The 26,248-nt window shown below is 39.5% G+C and overlaps 1 protein-coding gene across 2 annotated transcripts in view; it reads left to right on the forward strand.

The window, feature by feature from the left end:
- BRINP3 (BMP/retinoic acid inducible neural specific 3) overlaps nt 1-26,248 on the forward strand; it is a 214,049-nt gene that overhangs the window by 2,167 nt on the left and 185,634 nt on the right. The window contains exon 2 of one of the 2 annotated variants that reach the window (XM_005440093.3): nt 16,696-16,981. The exons of the other annotated variant lie outside the window; for it this stretch is intronic. Coding sequence (XP_005440150.1) covers nt 16,746-16,981 — 236 coding nt within the window. The 5' untranslated portion in view covers nt 16,696-16,745. The remainder of the gene's footprint in view (nt 1-16,695; nt 16,982-26,248) is intronic. 2 annotated transcript variants of the gene reach the window in all.

Consider the following 26,248-nt stretch of genomic DNA (forward strand, 5'->3'; position numbering starts at 1 on the left):
CTCCTTACAGCTAAGCCTCTTTCTCCCAGAGTCTCTCCTGCGGGAGGTTTTTCCCATTACCGTCATTGCCGACCTGCCGCCTCTGCCCCGCCTGCCCCTCGGCCGCACACACCTCCTGCCCAGGCCCCTTCGCACGGGACTGGGGTAATTAACCAAATCCCCGCCATTTCTCCTGAAATACCCGCCTCTGCCTCTGCCGCCGCCGCTGCCGCCGCCGCTGCCGGGATCCTCCCGCACCAGGCTGCTCCGGAAAGTTTCCGCGCAGTCATGCCCCTTTCCCTTCCTAGGTATAGAGGATTGCCTAGGTAAGTGCGTTTCAAAAGCTCTACCTGATTTTTAATCCTTCTCTCCTCCCACCCCCCACCCCCAAACCTTGGAGAAAAAAAACCCCAACCCGTGGAGTCCTGCGGGATTATCTGGCTGTGGGAATAGCTCAGCCGGTGAGCATCAACTCGCTGTGCCGGTTAAATGATAGCGTTCTGCAGAAGAGATTTATGTGCCCATCAGCGGAATGTTTCCTGGGTTTAAGAGCACTCTATATTCCTTCTGTGCCGACGGGGGTGGGAGATGGTAGGACACAGGATGAGGGCAGTGGAGTTGTTTAGATTACAGTCACTGTGATGGATGGCAGCAGAACGGTGCTTGGGCAGTAAAACTGACACAGGTTGGCTCGGGTGGCGTTTCTATACTCAGCACAAGGCAGGGGGACACGCACCGAACACTTTGCATAGAAACATCAAATAAATCAATGCAATGAATGTAGGCCTAATGGGCGATTGCAACAAGCCAGCGTGAGGTTTGCTTAATAGACAAGGTTCCCGTTAGCCTGGATGGTTCATCTCCAGTGGCCAGCACTACCAGACCAGCGGATACCCTCTGCTCACATTGGGCTGGATGACTCAGAAAAAACCAGGAATCCGAGGCAGCAGCCTGACGGCTTTTTGCATTGCTTTGGTTGGTTCTTTTGCTTTTTGTACATAAGACTGGTCGTGTGTAAATACTTCCCAAGCCCCGCGACCCATTCCCGAGGGAATGGTCCCCAACAGCCCTCTTCATTTAGGTGTCCAGTCTCCCTGCATGTCTGTGTCAGGCTTCACTGTCAAGGATTATCTGCTACCTCCTCTGCTACCTTCATCTCCTCCGGAGCTGTGTGGCTTTGGGACTTCCTTTTGGCCAGGAGTTAAATTTCCTAATTTCAAACATTGGCAGTGGCGGGTGGACACCCAGGGAGGGGACTCTGGCAGAGGAAACACCTTTAAAGATGCCTGCCTGGTCATCCGCTTGGACTTAACCCTACACCCTTCCTCCAAGTTGTGCGCGCCCCCGGGGCGACGTAGCATGCGGGGGGTGGGGTGGGGGGGGTGGGGGGTGGGGGGGGGTCGTGCGGACCGCGCCGCCGCCCGCAACAGCAGGAGGGGCTGCGGGAGGAGCGAGCTCCTGCAGCCGGGCGGCAGCGCCGGTCCGGGCCGCGGGCTGCCGGGACCCCCGCCTCCCCCAGCCTCCCCCAGCCTCCCCCAGCCTCCCCCAGGCTCCGCAGAGAGGGAAGCTCGCTGCTTCCATCACCTCGCCTGCCTCTGGGTAGGGGAGGGCCGGATCCAGCCTCCCAGGGAAGCGGGTGCCCGGCAGCCACCCATCTGCGCGGGCTTGCCAGGGCTGCCCGCAGCGGGGAGAGGCTGCACCGCGAAGGGTTAACCAAGGGCTGCAGGGTGCTCCGAGCATGAGTCCTGTGTGCGCCTCATAGATGCACCAGCCAATCCCAGGCAACGGAAGCATGAACTATGTGTAGCATGGTGTAAAAGGCGAGGTAAAGAAAATAGTGTAAACTGTGACTGTGTGTTGGAAGACAGGAGAGCTGTATTTTTGTGCTACGATTTCTGTGCCATTTAGAGACCATCATGCATTTAAAGAGGTAAGGGCTTTGTTACCCTAAGTCTGTATTGTGGTTCACTTCCGAATTTTGGTGTATTTTCTGTGTACCTTTCACTAAGTGTTAAATTGTGTAGCACAGAGCGGGAAGAAAGTGGCATGCGGTGTGATTTACTGTTTGGGAATTTTTTTGAAAGGCTATGTCAGTTTCAAGTTTTAATAATTTCTTTCAGAGATTAAGCATGTGTATGCATGTGAAGTAAATTTATGACCGGCAGAGAAATGTAATGTATGTGATAAGTGAAGGATGTTCTATTGTAACGCCAAAATCAGTCATGGATCCGTATCAAATGGAGGCCAATGTGAGATAGACCCGATTTTGAAAAAAAAAATACATAGAGTAATTCAGAGACATGTATCTGACAATCAAATCTGACAGAAGAAATAAAAATAACTTCTTCCCTCGAAAAGCCCACGTCTGACTTTATTTAAACATGGCATCACAAAAGAATGCTATAAAAAGTCAAACCCTTACAGAGTCTGTATTTTCAAAGATGAGTGACTGACACATTAAGTATACAGAGATAAAGCTACAGTGGCCCCACTTAGATTTACAGGATATAAGGAATAACTTCGGAGGAGCAATCCATTTAGATATCAGACTTTACAGACTGCTGTCAATGCTCAACTCCAACTGTACAAGGAGTTACTCATTTTAAATATGTGCTCGATCAGCTTTACCGTAAGACCTAGCTCTGAGAGTAGAAACATTTGTCTTATATCTCTTCCTCTCTGTATTTAAGTGTAGCAACAGAACTGTTGTGTACTGTCTATCAGAGTTCCATAAAGAAACTACCTACGGATTCTTGAGTTCACCATTTCTCTCTAAATCATGTACATAATTTAAGCATGGGAGAGAAAAAAAGAAAAAAAGATCTGCTATATTTTCAGTAAGCTGATCCACCACCAGTGAGAGCTAACCTCCCCGACAGACGTGGAGTTCACCAGAGTTGCTGTGTTTGGGGTGTTCATGAAATGCTGAAACACTGTGACTGAAAATGTTAACTAGGAAACATAAAAACAAGCAGCTGAATGTTTTACAGATCTTGCTGCAGAAGGCAGCATTTGTACAACAAGCCAACAAAACAACTTGAGGATCTTTGAGTGATGTAATCACCCCATCATCCTTTCCCATTTTTTCTGCTACTGTCTGAATGCTATTGTGAAAAATTCATTATAGAAGTCTGCTCATTGTTTACATGATTGTGTGTTTGAAAAGTTATTTCTATAGTCACGTAGATTGCAGTGACTTTTTGCTCCTCTCAATCCCAAGCAAAGACAATGATTCATGGGATTAAAATATTTTTACTTCTGTTGGCTTAATGTGAAATTGAGTGATCATATCTGACTACGATCAATCTAAGAAATTTCTTGCTTGAGATGCAACACCTATTGAAAGTAAAAGAAAGCTCTTTTTAGCAGCAAGCTTACTTCTTTAGCAATTTTTGAAAATGTAAATGGAAATTTGGAAGATCAATCAATTTACCTAAGTTGTTACTTAGAAGAAAAAGGGAGTGGTGGGGAGTATTAAGTTATACTTTCTGGAAGCGTTGTTTTCTAGCTGCCATATATGCCTAGTGCAGCCCTTTCTTGTTCTCCAGAGCTACAGCTCTCCTCAAAATCAGAGGTAGACATTGATTTTTTTCTCTCCTGAAACACTAGGAATCTCATATGGGAGCAAAATCACCAGAAATACATCTTGACAAATAGAGCCAAAATACTCTTTCAGAAAGGTCGCATTAAAGAAAACTGTCCTGTTAGACTGCTGCAGTTAGTAACTTACAGCTAGTAATTTTATGGGGAAATTATCTTACTCTTCTTCTTGATCTCATCCTATACCTTCATAAGAGACAGCATTTTTTAAAAATAAAATGCAGCCACGTTCTCTTCATAGCATTGTTTTCCTATTGTTCAATATGTCTGCTGTTCAGTGAGGGCCTGATCTTGCACAATTAAAGAAGATCATAACATTGCTATTAACTTCACTGAAAGCCAGATCAATTTCCAAGACAATAATTTGGGACCAAAATGAACTTAAGATTTATTAAAAAAAAAAAAAAAAGAAAGCGAGAAAGAGCATCAGGAAGTTACAGGCTGAATACTGAGCAACTGAGCAGTGTAAGGTTTTGCATATCTTGAATCAAATAAGATTAAAATACTAAAGAACTGAAGGATTTTTAACCTGATCTTATGTTGGTTTGGGTCTCAGTACTCTATCATCATTGATAAATAAACATTTTTTCTGTATGAAGTTGAGGAACATTAAAGAGAGCTCCATTTTCTGAAGTGCCCCACTGAGCTGCAGGCGTTCAGTACCTTGCGACTCAAGTCATCGTACTGCTGAAAGCTATAATGTGAATAATTTGGTCTCCTGGCTCTGAAATTAATCATTTAGATGTACCACAGTAACTGTGCATACATAAACATAGTTTGTATATACATATGCATACATAGGCTTAATATGTACTGTACTCGCTACCCACATCCACCCATGCCTCCCTCCACACACATGGTATGTGTAATTACTCTTTTGCCCTGGCTCATGTGACCAATTATTTGGCACAGTCTTTTTCCTGTCTCCCATTGACAGTCTCCACTTGCTCTGTATGCCACAAAATAACGTGCTGACAAGAGGAAAGAAGGACACTCTGCCATGTCAAAGCTTTTCATGTTTAACTAATGAGCCTCTCACAAAGGCCACAGATTTTGTTGCACCTTCAAAAGAAGATTGACCAGGCAATATATACTGTTAGCTAAATTAAGACTATTAAACCGTAGTGGTTTCTTTTATAATGAGGTGAGATCCTATGGCTTGTCTGTCAGATACCTTTACTGTAGCAGTCACATTAATGGTGATTAGGAAATTCTGCTAATTTGCAGTAACACCTTCACTGCCACATCTACCAGCCCTAGATTAATGAGAAAAGAGATTTCTAAGGTATTTATTATACACTGCCAAGTAAAGGACTTAAATCTGGGGAATCAAAGCACAACTCTATACCTTTAATCCTGTATTATTCATGACTACTAGAACTCTGTAAGTTAATTTAGCTCTTTCAGTACTTATAAATCTACTGGAAATAACAAAAACACCTGGTTAACTGGACATGGATGATGACTCCAAAGTTAAATAGGATTATTAAAATCTGATCTAAATATGTTTCTTCATTATTTTTTTGCCTTTTTTCCCCTTTCTTTGTTAGAAATTTCTATTTCTAAGGAGGCTTAACATCACTGGTGAAAAATACCACTGCATGCTGAAAAATGGTATTGTGGATTGAGATGGCAGCCCGAGAGCGTATTTTTAATTAGCTATTTTTCACCTAAACCAATATTGATCCTTATTCATTAGCAGTTTGGAAGACAGACAGAACAAATATTTTTTACAATAAATTCTATCTTGAATAATCTTGTTTGTTTTGTAGTTAATGTGCAGTCCTAAAAGTTAGAATTGCTGAATTTTGAACATGAAGTTTTACATACATGTAATTTATAGATATGTGTACTTTAGCATCTTGAGAGTGATCACATCAGCACTTGCATTTACTTACAGGAAAGGTTTGAAAACAGTACAAGCACAATGTTGGCATTCAACCTTTTGTTCTTCCATCCTGAGCTGCTGGCTGATCTACAGGGCAGAGCTGATACCCACCTCTTGTCCTCAAGAATGTGCAGATGCTCAGCATTTCTTGGATTAATCACTTTATTCCTTAGTTTTGTACCAACATTTCTTATGAAGATGCTTGTTTATGTAAAGCAGCAATGTTTATGCAAGTGGAGACATCCTGCTGCCAGCCTCTGGAGACTATGAATGTATTTCATGTAGAACCATTAGATGGTGATGGCTATTAGTTGGTGATGTTCTCTTTTTTAATCACTGCTCCTGTGGGATATGAATCTGACTCATTGGCTTAAAAAGTAAGAGCTTTACTAACTTACTAAGTACCCTTTAAGCTATCTATTAGCAGAAGTTTACTACTCGGAGTCACATTAGTTGAAGAGACAGTAGTGACTTTTTTTGACAGGTACTCTTATTTATTAAAGAGTTCCATTTTTTTCATACTAGTTTGTCTTGGCTAGGCAGTCCAGAACATTTTCTTTTTCTCAGTCTTTCTGGAGAAAAAAAGGAGGCTGCAATAAAAAAACCACACAACCCTATGTTCCTCATACTTAGACTGCTGTGATCTGTAATCTCTAATAAACAGACTAGGTGTCTCTAATTCTGCACTGAAAAGGTCCTAGCTGAAAATTTAAAGCTTTTCGGCATTAGCTTAACACCTTTCTACTAAATCGGAATGTGTTTCTCTATCAGTTACAATAAGAAATACCGATAATTTTGTACTAACATGGTTTTAGAGTATCATGTAGCTGAATTAAATCAGTGGAGAGACTATAACTTGTGATGAGACTCTAAACCCTAGACTTTATCTCCTTGTATGTAACATGATATTCATAAGAAAGACCTATTTTAGCAAACAGACTTTTTTTCTCTCAAATTCTGCAATATTTCTAAACTTGTTAAAAATCAAGACTTACAAGGAAGCTTTGGTGTTATATTTATATGAGACAGCAGGCTACCCGGTACACATGACATAATTATTACTTGTACAGTCAAGCTTTGTGTGTTATCCATCCTGAGATGCAATTAGGTCCAGACTGGCTTGCTGAAGCTTGAATCTTTGCTCAGTCAGCCATAAAGTCCCTACTCTCACTATAAAAAATTAATAGCTATAACATGAACATTTAAGAGGATCTGGCTACTGCCCATATACTAGCTACAGGCTGAAAGTGTTGCAGCAAAGGGACTTATGAAAAGTCACACAACAGTTTACTGTAGGATCAGATGTAGAACCATGGTCTCTTGAATTCTTTAGGTTCTGTCTAAGGAGCTTGCACAACAGGTGACAAGTGGTTGCAGACAGGACAGCAGTGGTGTAAGTTTATATTTTTTTTCTACTACCTTAAATATGTTGAAGCTTAGGAACCCAAAAGGATTTTTAACCATCCATTCATACCAGCTGAAAACCAGCTACACCATCTGTGAAATCAGCTGTAAAATATGCTAATAAGGTCTGGAACACTTTTGTCTGAAAGACAGAAGAGAAGAGCAAAACAAAAAACATTACCATTCTATTAGATATCAATGTTAAGAAAATATATAAAATCTTCCATTCTTACTGCAATGTATCCAGAAAAATGCACTGAAAGAAAATTGTCGTGCCATTAGATCTTCATGGAGATTTTTTCTAACTACTGGTCTAAAGTGTAACCACTCATTTTCACATGGAAAATAAAATAAAGAAGAGTGTAAATCCTTGATCAGGTGTCACTTAGCTAAAATTACAAGGCTATTTCCCATGCCTCAGCCAGAGCTCTAAACGGAGAAATTCATTCTTAGAAATAAAAAAACCTCCATTATTTTCGTGGGAACATTTTGAAACATGGACAGGATTATGGATTAGATTAGGTAATATCTGAAGGGATGGAAGTACAAGAAACTAGGCTGGAAGATGGATTTTATAAATATGTCCCCATTACAGTCAATAGCGTTCATTGCTTCTTTGGCCCTCTTCTAAAGACCAGAGAACAGCTACACACCATTATTTTTTCTTCTTCATTATTATGCAAGGAATATTAGAAATTCAACAGCTTCAAAGAAACTATTTTTATCTGAGACTGACAATTCCTTTCCTCTCCATCCCTTTTTGAACATTTGTTGTAGAATCTCCAGAAACAGAAATTCTAAGTAGCAACCAAAATAAACAGCTACTCCATTAGTAGAGTGAACATCCTCCCTTGTATTTTATAACACTTTTGTCATCCAATGATTTGAAAGTATTCTATAGACCTTTATTCTTCAGGCTTCACAATACCCTTCTTTCCTGGTCGTATGAACAGAAACTATAATTAAAGAAGGTTAAGGGACTTGTCAATGTTTATACAGTAAAATCAGAGCTATACTGCAAGGTTAACTCTGCTCCAAGTACTCTCCTTCCTCTATAAACTGAATCTACTTCAGCTTAAAAATCTGTTGGTGAGCAAAGTGGCTTTGCATTCCATCTCGTTTTAGCCTGATGTGAGTCCTCCATTAGGGAACAATCAGTCATATTTGGATTGGTCCTCAGACTGGAAAACCTGGAACTCAAACCTTAGTGTACAACCTGTAAATAGCTGCTTCCTCCCATTCTAGATGGCAACAACTGAAACAACTCTGGGGTTTAAAATTAGTAGAAGGATGAAACTGACTAAGTAAGAGCAGTTTGCTGTTCTGATGTGGTTTACTGGATATAGCTAACTTACATGTGTCTTAGTATGCATGCTCTTTTCATAACCAGCTGATACTTGGCTGATAAATTAGGCCAGAAACTGTCTGGGAACAGTTATGGGTGAAAAGGAGACATGCTACTAGAATGGTAGAACTAGAACACACTTCATGACTTTCCAGTGATAGTTTACTATTTATTTTTAGAGTGTACTCTTAAAACACAGTCAATGAGATTATAATAGCAGAGAATATCAAACATTTTAAAATTAATTGTTGAGTTTTAAAAAATTCTAGTAAGCTGGAATGCAAGCTTCTAAATATCTCTCTTCCATTCGGATTTTTTACAAACTTGAATGCTCCAATATGCAAAATTTTATGTCACAGTGATGCATGTCAGCTTGTGCCTGAGGAAACAGTGGACCAGAAACTCTCCCTGCGCTGTTCTTTTTCTTTTCCTGTAGCACAGATCTCAAACTTATTCAAAGAGAGCTTGTTCTGTTTCCATTCTAACTCTTTTCATACCATTAGATGCTTCAGCTGAAAACCTTTGGACAGGTTGGGCGAATTCTTAGCATAACTTGTGCAGTGGAAGAGTGACTTAAGACTGAAATGTCACGCACAGTTCTACATGCAAAGATTTTTTGCACATGGGACACTCCATGTGCACTCAAGGACTTGGAAAGATAAAGTTTAATCCCCTACAAACTTTTATGATTGTTCAAGTACAGTCAGTCAGCCTGGAGCAGGTTTAAAGCTCTCAAGGCAGCAGATTTTTCTGTGGCTTCCTGGCACCCTGAGTGTCAGTCAGCTGAAACCCGGGGCTCGGTCAGGGTCCTGCCTAGCTGTTCCAGAAATTAACTTAATTTTAGCTTCTTGTAGGACTGATGGATGTTATCTGCCAAACACTTAGGTACTAGCTCCCATGTAAAGATGAGGAACTGAGATACCATGAAGACTGGGTGCCGCCTTCTCTCTGTTGTGCACCTACACAATTCACGTCTGAGGCATCCAGGCACCTCACTGCTGTCATAAACCGTGCATTCTGCCACGGTCGAGGAACATGGCGCTTTCTGGCTCACGAGCGCAGAACAAGGGCTAAAGCACCCAGTGTCTGCAGCCGGGCCAGGAGCTGAGTGTGGCATGGTGGCTTCCCAGCAAAGGTGTGTATGGCCAGGCCCAATGCCCCAAGCCCCAGGCCTGGCTGGGGAGGCCATGCGGCGGTGCAGGAGCTGGGGCAGTCGCACCAGCACCGCCCGGGCAGGGACCGGAGGTCCGGGAGCGCCCGGCCAGGCCCCAGGGTGGGTGCAGGCCCCGGATGAGGCCAGTCATGGCCGTTGAGGCCTGTGTGTGCACTCAGGGCCCTGACAGATAATTTCTTCCCCTCAGTGTGTTCCTCGCAGGAACAGATTTACTCATTAAGGCAGAAAGACTGTAATTGCAGTTTGGAGAGGGTGCAGGCCCCGGATGAGGCCAGTCATGGCCGTTGAGGCCTGTGTGTGCACTCAGGGCCCTGACAGATAATTTCTTCCCCTCAGTGTGTTCCTCGCAGGAACAGATTTACTCATTAAGGCAGAAAGACTGTAATTGCAGTTTGGAGACGCTGCCCTACGTCATCAGCTAAACAGGTAAGAATCCATTTGCACAGGAGGATGAACTTAGATTAACAGATTGAAAAAAGCACCTGAGGGAATTTACACATCATGATCAGGGCAGCAAAGGAAAGAAATTAGGTCTTTCACAAATATCAGGCATTAAAACAATTACCTTGGTACACCTGACAGCCAGTGTGTACTTCAAGGGCTAAGGAGACTGGCACTAGCTGTACCGGCATGCAATAGAAAGCACGTGGGTACATCCAATTAAAGACTCACAGGCACCTGCAGGAGTGAAATTCTGCAGGGACAGAGCAAACACGTAGGTTGTTTCATGGGCAGGAGCTGTAGCTTGTGGCAACTAACTCTCATGTTCCAGACAGACCCAATGATGGCTGCAGAGGCTGGGCTGACATAGGCGTTCTTTTTCTGTGGGTGTATTTTGTTTGTGTTCCTCTTCTCTGAAGGCTGAGATAAGGAAAAACTAGCAGGATTGCTTTTACAAAAAAATAAGTAAAGAAAAATCAGACAACTTATTTGTTCTCTGTTTCAGCTTTCAAGGACATAGTTACAGGGGTCTTGTCCTTATCTTACATAGAGAAGATAGAAGAAAGCTGAAATTTGGCATTGGACGAAGCTTTATTTGAACAAAGAAAAGCTGTTGCTTTAGGGTGCAGATAGTCAAAGCAGGTACCAGGACCTGATACGAGGACTCCACTTATTTTTAAGCCTGGAGTGTAGAACTCACTTAAGGATGCTAGATGTAGAATTTTCTCCTTTCAGATTTGCCAACATCTCTGCTTTTGAGCCTCTGCTGAGGAGAGTTCCTAGGTCAGGACTTACTGTTAAACACAATGAATAACAGAGAACAAGGTGATTCAACCCCCTTCACTGAAAATCATCTGTTGACAACTATATTTTGTCTCTCCAGATGCCTTCTACTTCTTGCATAATGGCACAAGCTGTACCCTGCAGCTCATGTGTATTGGATCTGGTGGCAGGGAGAGCTCTCCATCCCTTCGCTCCCCAAACTCCTCTTCTGTTTCTTTGCTCTACCAAATGTGCATAGTTCTCCATGTACCAAACACTGTCTCTTTTGTTATTGCACCAGACTTCTGGTGGTTCTTAAAATGTGTGAAAGCTAACTACTGTCAAACAGCTGCCTACAAGCACAGGACAGAAGAGTCTACTACAGTTCATGAGTCCTTCTGCTGTCCTTCAGGAAGTTCAGATTGGAAGAGTTTATGCTGTGGATCTGGGTATCTTCCTTTGAAGAACAGAATCTGTGTGGTGGCTGAGAGCAGAGCAGAGCACAAGTGAGATGCTCTTTAGCTGCACCCTCCTCCTCTGTAACTGATACTGATTGCAGCACTTTCTGCTCTTTTCTTCCACTGCATGTCATCAATTCATGGCTATTTCATTCACAGTAGACAGTGTGAGAAACTCAAGGACAGGTGCCTCCCCAGTTCTCATTCATTTAAAGTTGTTAACATGTGAAAAATTAAAATAAAAGTTAAAAAATCAGTGGTTATAAGAAAGTTCTTCTGAGTAGGTCCTGTATCCTGTAGTGTTTTACAAAGGTGGACAACATGCTCATCACACTTCAGCTGAGGAAGTGAAAACAAAGAGACATAGAGTGAGAAAAACAGGGTCTTATAGCAGATAAGCTTTATTCTTTATGCAAAATTTCAGTTTTTCAGTGCCAAGATACCATTGAAAAAAATGGTTCTGTCTTCTCTTCTGTGAGCTTTACTGCTTTCCATCCAGCTGCTGTGAATAAAATATTGCTTAATGTTGAAGTCACTCATAGAATTCCTGAGAATTTTGTGTAATAGAAAATAATTTATTTCATACCTGTTTTCCATGATTTCCAAGATAAAAGAAATATCAAATGTACTCTGTTACAGTTACTAGCATGATACATCAAAAGGAGTAACTTTGAAATCCCTAAGGCTTATAAATGAATGGAGAGATGGAATAGCAAAACCCTCATAAATGATAAAATTATTATTTTACTGAAATCTAACTACCTACAAACAAAATCGGTTGTATTCCTCCATCTGTTTTCTTTGTTTGTTTTTAAAGGCATATATATTTATTAATTTTTATTTTGGTTAGTTCAAAGAAAACTAGGCTTTGTGTTTTGCATAAAAAAGCACCATTTTAGAGACAACTACAGTTTCTAACTCTTGTGAAGACAGGAACATAGTGTTTCCTGATAAGTTACTATACTACTTTTCTTTGAAATAGAGAATAACAATCTTAAATTTATATTTATTCATGATGGGAAGTTGCAGCCAGGAGAATCCCACTTCAGCATAGAGATTTCTCAACTTTCCATGGAGAGCTGGGACATTTCAGCATTCTCATGGAATTCTACTGAGTGTAAAACCAAAAGGGCTTCAGCGAGATCCTGGTGTTCTGCACTTCCATTGTCCAAAGGAGATCTCTATGAGATGCAAAGAGAAAGAGGGAATGCCAGAGGCAAGGCCGTGTTCATTTCTGTGGTGCTGACAGAGATTGCAGGGATGTTGTTCTATGAGTAACAGAGGAAAGAGCACCTCAGACCAAGGATACAATACCTCCCAGACTTGCCTAATAGAGAGAAATATTGACACCCCCCCGATCTTATTAAGAATGTCTGTACATTTAGCGTACAGTTATTTTGAAAACTACAGGTATAGATCTGGCCCAAGAAAGCTACTGATGATGCCTAACATCAACTTTATTGACTTTCATATAAAAAATTACTTCACCAGTTAAACAGCAGCAATCTGTTTAGTAGCTATATGTCTACTGTATATTAGAACATCTGTTTTATACACGACTTTTGCCTCTTACAAAAACCAAAAAGGTGCATGCAGTTAGTTTACCACAAATTTAATTTTTTTCCTTGAGAAAATTTTATACTCTTTCCATTTTGGAATGGATTTAAACTTTTTGATTTGCTTTTTCTTGAACATTGCTGTCCACACATCTGGGCTGACCCTATCTTGTTCTGTATATCTTAGTACATGTGATTTATCAGTTCATGTTCTGTAAGCAAGAGAGATCAACCCACAAATTAAGCAGACATTTCATTTTGTACTATTTTAGGTACAGTAGCTTAGTGAGTTCATAAACCACCCATATGTAATTATATACCATTTCTAATATAAAAAAAATAATGATCTGCTAAAAGGAAGACTGAATTTGTTGGGGTTTGCCCTTCAATAGGATGACAAGAAAAAGATTACAGATATTCTGCATTCTTGTTAGCAGCTGAAGCTTGATGAAATTTGTCCCAGTGGCCACAATGTTTGTTTTGCACTTGCCAGAACTATATTCTGAGGTGGTGTAAATGCATGGATTTTGCCAGTCTTCAGCACCCTTTACACGTTCATGAAACCTAGGACTTAGCTATGGTATTTCCAGAAGATGCTGAGTCAAATTAGTTCTGCATTAATGCCAGTGAGGGGACAACGGATTTCTAACAAAGAAGAATTTACCCCATTTTGCTTCTTGAACTCACTCTAACCTCAGAATTTAGAATAGGAAGGGCTGGAAACTTATTAGCACTTGCATGTGGTAGCTGGGTGAAACCCTGAGGATAACAGAACGTAATAGTGCTGAGTATCTATACCTGATAATTGTCCTCTAAGTTAGCACTTCAAAAAAGGAGCATGTTGACATGACAGTTTTATTTGAAGATGTCTTCTCTACAGAGTCTTCTTCACTTTAAAATCTGCTAGCTCTGTTACTTAAAAGGTGTTCATTTATTTTTCAGTTCTCACATCCCACCCTGAAATCAGCAGGTGCTCTACCACAAATTTAATTCAGATAGTTCCTCCATAGAGTTCCATGATGGCTGTGGTAACTACAACCTTTGTATGTTCCACATGCCTATAACAGTCTCTGAAAAATGTTTTGAGGGCATTTGCATTCATTAGAGAATTTAAGTATTTAAAATTTTGAGATATTTTTCACACTCTATCCTTAGGAAAGTTCCTTAGGCTGAAATTTTCTAAATTATCTTTCAGTAGGAAATACACGTTTAAATCCCTTTAACAGCTTAAAAACAATCTTAGCCTTGGTCTTTTCATGCTTTATCTCTTTGTTTGTTAAATTGAGGTAAAAGTTTACTTGTCAAAGGTGTTATGAGGATTAATGTTATGCAGACTGATTCTACAATGATTGGACAATATAGACAGTGGATAAGTATCAGTTAGAAATGCACACATTATTTTACTCTCCCTAAGGCCTAGCTGTATATTTATACTCTTGGAAAATACCTTCATATATCTTTACAACAAGGAGTTTATTTTCTTCTTTAACTACACAGGTTCTCTAAAGTTTATTTTACCAGTGGTTAATTTATGACATGCCATGAGGTGTAGCATTAAGACAAGCATAGAGCAGGGATCTTCACTATTCCTTTTCAGACGCTCATTTGGTCTAGTTTTAGGCAGATGCTACATATACAAAGTAATTAATTTTCCAATCCTAATATTATCAATTTGAATTCAAAAGGGACCCAATTAGTCATCATTACAGTTTAATGGCCTGAAACACTTCAGTGTTAATAAGCACCCGAAAAAAGTAAACTCCTACCTCTTGCTATTTAAACCATTACAGCTTTTTTCAACAGAAAAGATAATTTAGGAAAAATAGAACCTTATGTCTTAGCCAGCCATTTTATAACAGCAGTAGGTATGAAAATTAAAATTCTTACTGTGCTCTTCGTAGCTTTACATAATGTCAAGAAATGACGCCCAGGGTCTTCCTTGTCAACGAAGAGGATGATGGAGGGGAACAAGTATGCTGTGCAATGTATTTTTCCCTGATTGTCAAGAAGAGAGACAGAAGTATTTGTGGATTTTCACTCTGTTGTGATGCAAAAGCTGGCCTGCAGCTGGCCAGGAAGTCTGGAAGTGACTGACATCTTCTTCATTTACACTGAGCTAATTTTTAATGGGAAATGATGCTCAAACTATCATCATGTCTCTTACGGGCTAGGGGAGCAATCTATTGGTTTTCAGTCCTGCCTCAGATCTGTACATGCTTTTTCATGTGATGTGATGAAAGTTACACAATAGTTAAACCTCCCATACATGAACTTCAACCTGTAAAAGAAAGCAGACACCAATCTAGGGAGAAGATACTGAGACTTCATACAATATATACAGATCTGCAAGCTTTTTGAATTTAAGTGATTGCTTAAGAGTATAAATAAAAGTTAGAGAACTCTTTGTTGTAGACTCCTGGAATCTCATTTCAAAAGGATTTGTAAAATTAATGCAATCTGTGTTTTATGATCATAAACTACTGCATGGTTGTAGCCATTTATGGTTACGAGTCAGTGCCTTGGCATATGCTCAGCATGAAATGTATGAGTAAGGTCCTTTTTTTCAGTAAGATTGCTTACACATTTGTTTTTTGCAGGATCAGGTCCAAATCATGTTACAAACTCTTACATTTGTTCCTAGGAAGACAGTAAAACTGACTATTTCTCTGGTTGTATAGACAAATAGACAGATTATTATATTCTTAGACGTTAAATTCCTGTTGGTTCACATGAGCTCCTGTGCTCTTCTGGAGGCAGTTAACTTTCTGCAGCTGTAATGTTTATCATCTATACAAAAGATTCTTCAAAATGTTAATGTCTCAAATATATGCAGAGAGCATATTTATTCAGCTACACCATTTCCCTTATAATGGACGAGTGGTACTGAGTGTGCAGTTGCAGAACTGTTCTATTGGAAGCATCCTTCATTTATGGTACACTTACAAATTCAGTTACTGATGGTAAAGAATAAATTCCCACCAAGTAAAAAAAAAATCATAGCAAGGGGCACTGTAAAAATGTCATAATGTGTGCTTTTTTGAGTGAATGTGAATTAAAAAGTGTTTTTCCCTGTAAATTCATTACCTAGAAAAATGAAAGCTCTCACACTAGTATATTTTAATTAATTCTGTGCTGTTTTACCTTAGACTGAAAACTAGAACTGATTGTTTCTATATGTTTAGGTATCTCCATGATCTTTGTCATTTCAGTATTTATGAGAAATACATGCTCTTGCATAGATATTTTCACAAAATCTGAGCAGGATGTAGAATCATTATCCTATTTCACAGGTATGGGACCGAGGTATAGAGAGAAACTGTGGCTTGTCTTCACTGAATTCCCACATGAGGCTATGGGTAATACTTGATTTTTGCTCAGGCACCCAAACAATTGTTTAGGCTCCATTTAAATAGTGTTTCTGGGCTGATTCATTGGGTTGGAGTGAATTGGACTGGAAGTCAAGTGCTGTTAGGGATACTCAAAATTGCAGCGTCTGGAGCTTGAATAACTCATTGAACTCATCACTATGGGTAGCTCCAGTGCTATTGATCAGTGCAGTCACTCTTTGTCCAGCCATGCTAGTTTGAACAGAATAATGTGAGTCTGTTAACTACGTCTGTAGTGAAGACAAGCCATTAAGTGACTTTTCCAAGGACATAAAAAAAGAAAGCAATCTGGGTCTTCTTAATCTCATCTGTTTTCTGTCCAATATATGAACTGCAACCTTATGCATAGACATTGTTGAATGATTTTGTACTGATGCTAACAGGCAATAATTCTTGTGTTGCATATTTTTCATTAATGACTAGCATTACTGGAAAAAAACCCAACAATCCCTCCCCTGACATTTGTGAAGGTTTCCATTCAACAGTAAATATTATCACTGATGATGTTAATGAAGACATTAGTTTCACCGCATTTGAAGTACTGAAACACTCCACTATTAACTAGTCTAGTGGGGTTTATGCTAATGTAAAAGTAATAAAGTAGAGGCCACTATCTCTTTAAGCTGAAAGAAAGGAAACTTGTTTCTACTTCCAAGGGATGCCTAGTGTGTGCTTATCTAATTGACTGTGTATTTTGTCTAGGTGTTGAGGGAAAGCTAAGAGAATGAAGGCTCTAAGTCCCCAGTGGAAGCATGATATGGCGATGCAGTGCTGGTGCTGAATTGTTCTCTCTGATGGCTCTATGGGAGTGGATAGCACTGAGTCTTCATTGCTGGGTTTTAGCAGTTGCTGCTGTTTCGGATCAGCATGCCACAAGCCCCTTCGACTGGCTCCTCTCTGATAAGGGACCCTTCCATCGCTCACAGGAATACACAGATTTTGTGGAAAGAAGTCGACAGGGATTTAGCACAAGATACAAGATTTACAGGTATGAAGCAAAGGGAAAGCAATTAAGAGATATCATCCTTAGAAGTTGTAAATTATCATCAGGGGTTTCCTTAAGGGAAAGTTTCAGTGTGGGAACAAATCCATAGACACGAAATTCATTGCTGAAATATATGCAAGGCCATCATATATGCACTGTGTACTGTGGAAATGCCTGCTTGTGTTGTTTCTGTTTTGTTTAAAGAACTTTTGGTAATTGATTATGTTGCTTTGGAAAACATTGTTGTTTACTACCTACCTCTACTTTGTCCTAGTGACATACCCTTAAGGTATTCAAACACCATCTTTAATTGCAGAGAGCTACGATGGACCATCTTTGATCATGCAGCAAACTCCAGTTCAGTTGGTTTAAATGTGGCTCATAAGACATAAGCCGAGACTTTAAGAGTGGGAAATGTGGCTCCACAGATACTGTTGGCAAAGCATGGACCTCATTATACAAATCAGGGCATTTCAAAAGTGACTCGAAAAGTTTAATGTGAGTTTATACCATTGTTTTGAGAAGTGGTTTTCTCATCCCTGAAGGACTGAACAATAAGAGCCACTGGGAATTTTAGCAGAAGTTGCAGGTGTTTGGTCCATCACAAACCTCAGCATCAGGCTGGCCCAATTCAGACTGGGAAAAGAAAAAAGCAGAAGACTTCAAAAGGACAGATCTGCTTGAGAATTTGTGTCTTGCTGTAGAATTGATTTCACGATACATTTGTAACCTATCACTTTCTACTCTTTTGAGACAGCACTGGTGAAGTCTTCTTAATCATTTGCAAGAGGTATAACTCAGTAACATCGAATAGATTTGTCGAGATGGGAATGAAAAGGAGAGTGCAGTTTAATAGTAGTGACCTAATGGCAACTAGAAAGAAGGGATAGAAATGAGGGAGCATGAGAGATTAAGGACTGAGAAAACAAATCTATAAGCAGAGAGACTTTTCCACTTCATGTTATAGATCCCTCCTGGCAGCAGAGAGAAGAGGGGTGGCAGCAGGGCAATGCAGGACAGATTTTTAACTTCCTTAGTAACTCTCCAGGCTATAAACACAGACCATTTTGGTATGGAAAGACATACAAGATTTCATTTAAAATCATGAAACAGGTTGTGCAAATCTCATACCTATTTTAAACTATTAGTGATATATGCCTATATGTATGTTATATTTGGTTCAATGTCCAGTGGCCTGTGACAAAACTGCTGGTCTCAGCCTGTAAAGATTTATTTTTAAGGAACTCACTTTATTTTCTTTTCCTAAATACATGCAGTAGAGGGCACTCTGTTGCAGGTCAATTTTTCAGTGGGCTCATTTGCCATATATAGAGAAATTAAACACATTTTGAAAATAAAGTGTGATTTTGAAATATGCTTGATGAAGTGGCTTGTCTTAACAGAACAGCATTGCCCAATATTTACTGCATTTTAAAAGCCAGCTGTCAGGACCAATAACGTAAAGCCAATAATGCAGAGACTGAGGCAACATATTTTATTCCTATTATTCTGTATTAGTCAACACAAAACCAAAATTATCTTGCTAAAAACATGAAAGATGAAATTGTATTTCATTTCAGATCTTTCACTGAGGTCTGAGAATTTTTCTCCTCTCAGCCATCATTACAGAAACATTGTTAAGTTTTATAGATCTGTAATCTTATCACTAACATTTACTTGAGTTTGTGCATAGGTCTCAATTGACTTTAACTTACAAAATCCCACAGAAAGCGTTTCTTTGGTTTATATCTACCCTTTGCCTACTCGCTTCAAGAAATGAGCTGGGAAGTTAAAAGAGGCATAAGCTACTAGAGTCAAAAGAAAAGCTGCATTTTTTTATTTAGTCCTCCAAATAGAAACCTTACTGCAAAGTTCCCTTGTGAAATATGGTCCCATTAGAAAGCAGTGCAGAACACGGTGACCTTGTTACGAACCACATACTGTAAATTTAATCCCTGTTGCTTTTCTATGAGCTTTCCCAGGCTAAGGGATCTGGAGTCTAATTGGTCTGCTCATTCCCTCACCGATCTTTTACCTAATGAAAACGATCCTTAAGGGACGTAGTCCTGATTTGAATGGAGAGGTAAGGAAGGGGAAAACACTAGGCCTGCACTGGCTCAGCTGAATCATATTAACAAGAAAGAAAGGTGCCACTCCAAACAGTGCTATAAGGAGGGCCTCCTTTCCCTTTGTTCTTCACATCAGCCCTTAAAGCCTACACCTGAGACCTGATGTTTTAAGAATCATGGGAAAGGAAACCCCTCTTGCTTCACTGTAACATCTGTACCAGGTGAAAATCCATGGGATGGAAGGAGAGCAAAATGTATAGGGTAAGTGTTCCATTTTGAATCTGTTCCGGTTGGATGCTTGGCACAGTAGGGTCAGACAAGACTCTTGTTTTGTTTTTTCAAAACAAACATGTACAAATGTGGCAAGTAGCTGAAGACTACCTAAAAGCATGCCTCTCCTTTGGGGAAGGAGTTGGCTCAAAAAGTACTGATGGGATTGTGACCAGTAGCAGCTCTTTCCATGTCTCCAAACTAATGGCATCCAAGCTGTATACAGAAGATGACCCATTATATCTCCCTGCCAAAACCTAGCAGGTACTGCTGCCGGTGGGAACTAACTCTGGGCAACCAACCTAATGCTGGGACTAGGTGTTTGCAATTAACAGCAATTAAATGGTTTCAGGAAAAATAACACAAAACCAGCAGTGAGTTGCACATACTGTATGTAGCATTTTAAAATGTGTTGGAGACTGCGGCAGGAAAATGCTGTATGACTTTTTTTGTCTTCCCCAACAGTGGAACAATTATACAGAGACGAGAATGATATTTTGATTTCATTATTTTCCCCCCCCTCTTTCAGTAGTCTCAGGAGAGTCAGTAATGATGTAGAAAAAATAAAATATTAATTAAACCATTAACTTCCCAATTTTTTAAATATTTCAAAATAGCGTGACCTATTATAATCAAGATCACATTAAAAAGCAGAGAATGCATGTTATTCTGCTTTTGGTGAATCAGGCAATGCATATTTCTGTAAATAATGAAGTGCCAGAGGTGAAGGCCTTTATCCTGCACCATTGTTTGGCGCTGATTTGACAAGGTCACATACTGGAGGCCCGTGAAAGGTATAAAATTAATAAAACCATGATAATAGGACAGATAACTGGAAAAGCACATACTAGAAGAGAACAAGAAAGATTATTAAAATGAAGATTACTTGAAACACTGTCGTTGTACTCGATAGCCAAGAAACAAGAATGTTGTGCTTCTTGTTTTACTCCTGTGACTTGCATGGCAGGTGACAGGCTGTTTTAAAGTTTAGTTTCACCTGGACATATATGGCAATTGCTTTCCATAATGTCCAGTAGCCTTATTTTTTTGTTCTTAAATTACATAACCTGTTTGCACTTAAAATAGATGGAATCCAAGTTTTAGACTAAACCAAGAAAAAAATATTACTGTATAGACTCTGTGCTAGCATTTCTATTTCCCCCCTAACTGTATGCCATGAGGCAAAAAGCAACTGCTTTGTATCCCTGCCCCGTGGTCACTATAAACAAGTGTTCATCTGACCATGCATCTGTTATACATTGGAGAGGTGAAGCTGAAGACTGGCACTGAGGAGCACACATTAACTAACCCAAAATTCTTATGAGAGGTCTTAACTGAAGCATAGTATGTTTTTTAAAGATAAAAGCTACACTTTGCCATATCTTCCTATCTTGGCTTCAGAGCATAGACCAGCCATCTGATAAAAACAACTGATGCATAAATTATGGAAAGGTAGCAGTAAAAAAACACAACTATTGTCACCCATATTTTAATCTAAACGTTAAAGAACAGTTATGTCCATGGGCAAAACAAAGGTGATTCCATAGTGTGCTTAGCTCCCCAAGGAGAGGAGCTTTCAGCATTGCAGGGTAGAGCTGAGACAAATGTATATGTAATAACGTTTTAATCGGGTATTGCAGAACACTAAATAATAGCAACTGATGCTACCAGCATTGTCATAATTGGGATTGGTGGGCTGGTCATGTTGATTGTGTGGCAGTGTGGTGTTCCCTGTAGCTGTTCAAAGGAAATACCCTCCTGCAGGAAATTTAGTGATTGCCACAGTCTTTGGTGGCATTCGTTGCCACTGATCTATGAAGAGAAGTGCCAGGGAAGCACCTGGATGGCTGCTGAAAACCGCTAATTTAGTTGGAATGCTGTGTCAGCATTTAAGGAAGGTGGCTCCTGTAGTTAATATCAGTAAATATTTTGGCAAGGAATGCTGAGTTTATAATTTGTTATTTAACACACAATGGGAGTACTGTGCCTCTTATGTAAATCAGCTACCCAGACAAAGGAATTTAAATCCAAACAGAATGAGATGAGAGGTTACCAGGATGGAAAGAGTGATTGTGAAATTATGCAAAGAACTTACATTGTATCAAAAGAGGTAATTTCTACAGAAATAGGGAAGTATTCATGCTATCAAATAAGGTCCTGAGGAAATCTCCTCAGGGATACTGTGTAGTTTTGTTCAAGCAAAATGATTTTAAATCTGAAACAGATGTGAAAAATCAGGGGACAAAAGAGCCTAGCTTTTTCTTGTAAAGCACGTTTAGGGAAAAAAACCCAAACAAACCACAAACACCCCCCACCCCCAAAACTCCAGAAAGCTGAAAGAGGATGCAGTTCCTGTCAATATACATATCATAAAGTGAGATGAACTATTTAAACCAAAAGCCATCACTGTCATAAAACCAAATTGGTATAAACTGTCTATGAATAAATTTTGGCTGGCTATATAAAAAAGGCTTCTAATCATTAGAGTAAAATAGTTCTGGGACATACTAAGATACAAAACCTTACCAATCCTGTGAATACAAGGAAAGGGTTATGAGATGTGATGCTTATGATAGTGGGCTAGGTTTTAATAACCATTGAAATACCTTTGAGGTAAGTATCCCTAGCAAGTGTAGAATACTAGTTGCAAAAGGAGAAAAAAAAATCTCCTAAAGAATTGATTAGCTGTGAGCAACATGGTACTCATGCAGCTTAAGAAGTATTTCTTCAGAGGTTGTTTTAAAAGGGATTCTGTTTGTTCATGAACAACTGAAAAATAAAAGTATCAGAAAATAATGTTATATCAAAGATTTTTTTTTTTTGTATTAGAACATATTGGGTCCTCTCATATACTCTGAATCCTCTGGTAGCTGAACCTATAGGGTAAAGTGAGCAAGACTGAAGCCTGTAGCAGAACACTCACTAATATGTTTTAACACTTGTATGTGAAGTTAAGTAGAGCCAGCGTTAAAGTCAGTTGTGTTTTTTATTCCCTATCAACATATTTTAATCCAACAGTTATCACTAGACTTCTTGATACATGTATACACTGGACAGTCAGTGTTAATAAAAAAACCAGTGGTGTTTTGTTTTTTGTTTTTGGTTTTTTTTTGGTGGAGGTACACATCAACATGTGCTGATTTGCCATTTTCACCCCACTCTACAGTCCCGAATGGCTTTTTCTTGTGCTTTTCCCAAGGTTGCTTTGAACTGATAATTTAGGGATTTTAAGGCATTGAGAAGAACTAATGAAATCTCTTCAACAATTTCTTCCAATAGAAATGTTCAGTAAAATGGAAGGTTGAAGAGACATCTCTGCTATCACACCTTTCAAAATCTAAGGAAATGATGTTGTGGCATTTCTTGGTGCTGTTATTTCCTGTATGTTTGATCACACTATAGAACCATCATCACTGACTATTTTTTGGAAGGACCATTTGGTAGCGGAAGCATCAGAGCTGTTGTTCTTTTGAAATAAAACTGATTCTTTGGAAGCTAAGACAGGAGCTCATCTCTCGGACACAGACCTCAGTTAACAAAAAACATCACATACAAAAGCTCCAAAGGGTGAGGGAGGAACTGACAGAGGAGTGGAACAGGATATATCAGAGAAAGCAATGAGGCAGATTATAGTTAGTACTGTAGAAGCTGAGGAAAGAATTGGCCTGTGGTCAGTAAAACGTATTGGATGGCGATGAGGCAGCTTCCAAAAGGTAGCTTAGCAAACTGGCCAACCATTGCCTTCAACTTTTCAGAGCCTTTGCTTCCCTAGGCACTGAATTGCATGTGCAGTATCACTGCTGGGCAATGGGGAACTGGGATTATAAATGCGCCAAGGAGCAAACAAGTTTATCTTCCACAATTGCCATATCAATAGGGAATAAAGAGCAGGAACAGTTCTGTCTGCCTTTTCCAGAAATTCACTGTATCAGTAAATTGCTTCTGGCCTGCATTGTAATTGGTCAGCTTGCTTTAGGGAATTTTCCATTCAACCTAGTGGATAAAAGGTGCGGTAATCGGATGGGTCATCATTCTCGGGATGTTTACAAAAGAACAGACTACTGAATGCACAAAGTCCTCTTTTTAAATCCAGTGGCTCACAGACTAGGAACAGAAGAGCAGCTCAAAGAGAGTTTCTGGGCTTATGAGTTGGTAGATTGCTACTGGAAAAATAATATTTGTAGTCCAGTACAGTGGCCTCTATTACAAGCAGTACAGAAACACAGAACAAAAGGATGCTGATCTGGGTCCTGAGGAATGAAACAGCAATAGTGTCCTACAGTGGAAGAATAGTTTAATTAAAGAAAAATTTAAAGAAAAGTTAAAGAAAAAAGAAAAAAAAATCTTTTTTTTTTTTCTAAGACTGTCTGGGTCTGAAAAATATCAATGGGTTCCATTTCTGATTGTGATATACTTTAGCAGCCTGTCTTAGTCTAGGTAGCTGGGCATAACTAAGACATGATGCAAGCTGAATAACTGGCTTTGGTGAACCTGCTTGTGTAAGTACATAGCTACACTAAATAAAAGCTTTAGATGACTATTTCCAGGTCTAGCAATACCTAGACAATGTTCTCCAAAATCATCTAATTTCCAGCCCTTAGTTTCAAATGCAAATCTCCTTCATTTTTGTTTTATCTTTAGGGCCTAAACACATATGAGGTAGTGATGCTTTACAATTAGCAATTCTTATTATCAAAATTAGTTCCTTGTTCTGTTTATCCAGGGGATTCTCTGGAAGGTACATGCTTGTGAAAAGATGGAAATAAAGGAACAAATAATTTTAACTAAGAAGCTACGTATACATAAGAGAAAGCTTTAAAAAATATTTTCAGATTAATTATAACTGGAGCCTAGTTTGTTTTACCAGTAGTCTCAAGGCGTTGGCAAGTATGTAGAATGAATGTTCACAAAGGCAAAGGAGTCTTCATTGGTGTTCCTATGGCTACCACATATGGGCTATCTCCAGTGGCACTGCAAGCCTACAGGGTCCCTCAGATGGGTACCAGAAGTGAAGGAGGTAAGGACTGGACACACGTTTAGGTCTGTCCCCTCAGTCCCAGCTATGCAAAAGGTCTTCCCCAGGTAGAAATATATCTGCAGGCAATGATAAAAGATGCCTCCAAGAGTCTGAGTTGGATACTTGTAGTCCAGGAAGAAGGGCAGACAGATATGAGGGACTCGGAGGTGGGCGGGAATGACTAAAGAGAGGTAGGGAGTTCTAATTCCCCAAATGTCCCTCTCTTTCCAGCTCCCTCGCATATGTGAGGCCGCACAGCAAAGTGATCTGCCCTAGGTAAAGGGGCTAGCACTTATCACTCAAGAGCACTAGAGAAATCTCTTTCGACAACATCAACCCTCAGTCCACCTTTGAAGGTCTTGGGGGAAGTATGACCAAACCCTGCTGAAACAGTGTATTTTTAAGAGATGTTGGCTTCTTGCAGAATCTTGCAGGAAGAAAATTTATTAGTGAATTGAATCCTACTGCATTCAACCCCCTCTAAATTACCTTGCCACTGTCAAGTATCAGGCCTACCTCATATCCCCTCACTTCATTTTGTTGGCTCAGTACTAAAACACTGGGTTTCAAAACAGTGGTGGAGTTTCTGTGAGAGAAACAGGTGCTAGCACCAGGAAGGATACTGGGGAACGGTGCTGGCTAGGCCAGCAGGATTAAGTGTTCTCGGGAGTCAGTCTGACAACACCACAAGTGTGTTTCAGCTTGGCAACAAAAGCAAATATAGATGCCAAGATTGCCTTCTGTATTTTTTTTTTATTTATAATACACTGCAGGAGTCTGTGTTTTGACAACCTCTCTTTGTATTTCTTCTTATTTGTTTGGTGTATTTAATCAAAGATCCCAAGGCAACTCAAATAGCAAGAGCGATAGCAAATATAATTTTTTGTAAACATTATTATAATCTATTTCCAGAATACACTTACTTTCAAAAGCTAATATTTTAAGGATAATTATTAGATCAAACCTCCTACTGGTATGTTTCTCTAGAACAAAGAACATTTCTTTAGAGGATATGGTGTGTCATCATTTCAGTTAGTAAGTTCACAAATCATTTAAGTTGCCCTAAAAAAATTAGGATAATAGAGGCTGTAACTTAAATGGTTTCATGCAATCACTGAAGTAGTATAAAAGCTGTTTAACACTAATAATAGATTCATTCTTCAGTCAGCAGGATAGTCTGCCAGGATCTTGGGCATGAAATCAGGTCATTTTCATTAATTCTTTGAAGATTTTTGGTTGGTTGGGACTTTGTTCTTTCATTTGCCCTTCCTTTCCGTTTTTGTTTAAACATCCCTGCCAATACTATCACTGATATTCAAGATGCAGAGGTTTTCAAATGCTCATGACTTTCATAGAGCAGAAAAACAATTGTCAAGATTTCTTTCGGTTACTTAAGAAAAGGTGTGTTTTTATCACTTGAATCAGTTCTCTGTGCTTTCGTGCTCTGTGCTATATTGTTATTTTTCCTTACTGCTGCTAGGTCAGTAGTTGTCTCCAAACAGAATTGCTTTCAGGATTTTCTTTTTGTCCATATGTTAAGTCTATATGGGTGGCATGTTATATCTTAAATAGAGAAAAGAACTGAAGAGCACAGAAACCTTTTCTGTACAGAAAGGCAGCAGTACTGACTAGAATGTATGATTCTTTGTATAGAAGGGTATTTGTGCCTTTTTCCATACAGAAAAAGAACAGCTGGCACCAAGTGTACTCACTCAGGAATTTTTGTCATTTTCTTCTACTGTCGTTGACTTAAGGTCGTGTTCAATATCTCAGAATTCAACTCTTAGTTGTCTTCTAGCTCTGATTGATTGATTCTACAGGTTTTACTAGTCATTACGCTGGTTGTGAATTTTTATTGTGTAGCTACAGATTCATTCCAACAGAGACCCTTGTGAAGAAAAGCAATACTTCAAA

The sequence above is a fragment of the Falco cherrug genome, chromosome 12 (assembly GCF_023634085.1).
Source record: "Falco cherrug isolate bFalChe1 chromosome 12, bFalChe1.pri, whole genome shotgun sequence".
NCBI lineage: Eukaryota > Metazoa > Chordata > Aves > Falconiformes > Falconidae > Falco > Falco cherrug.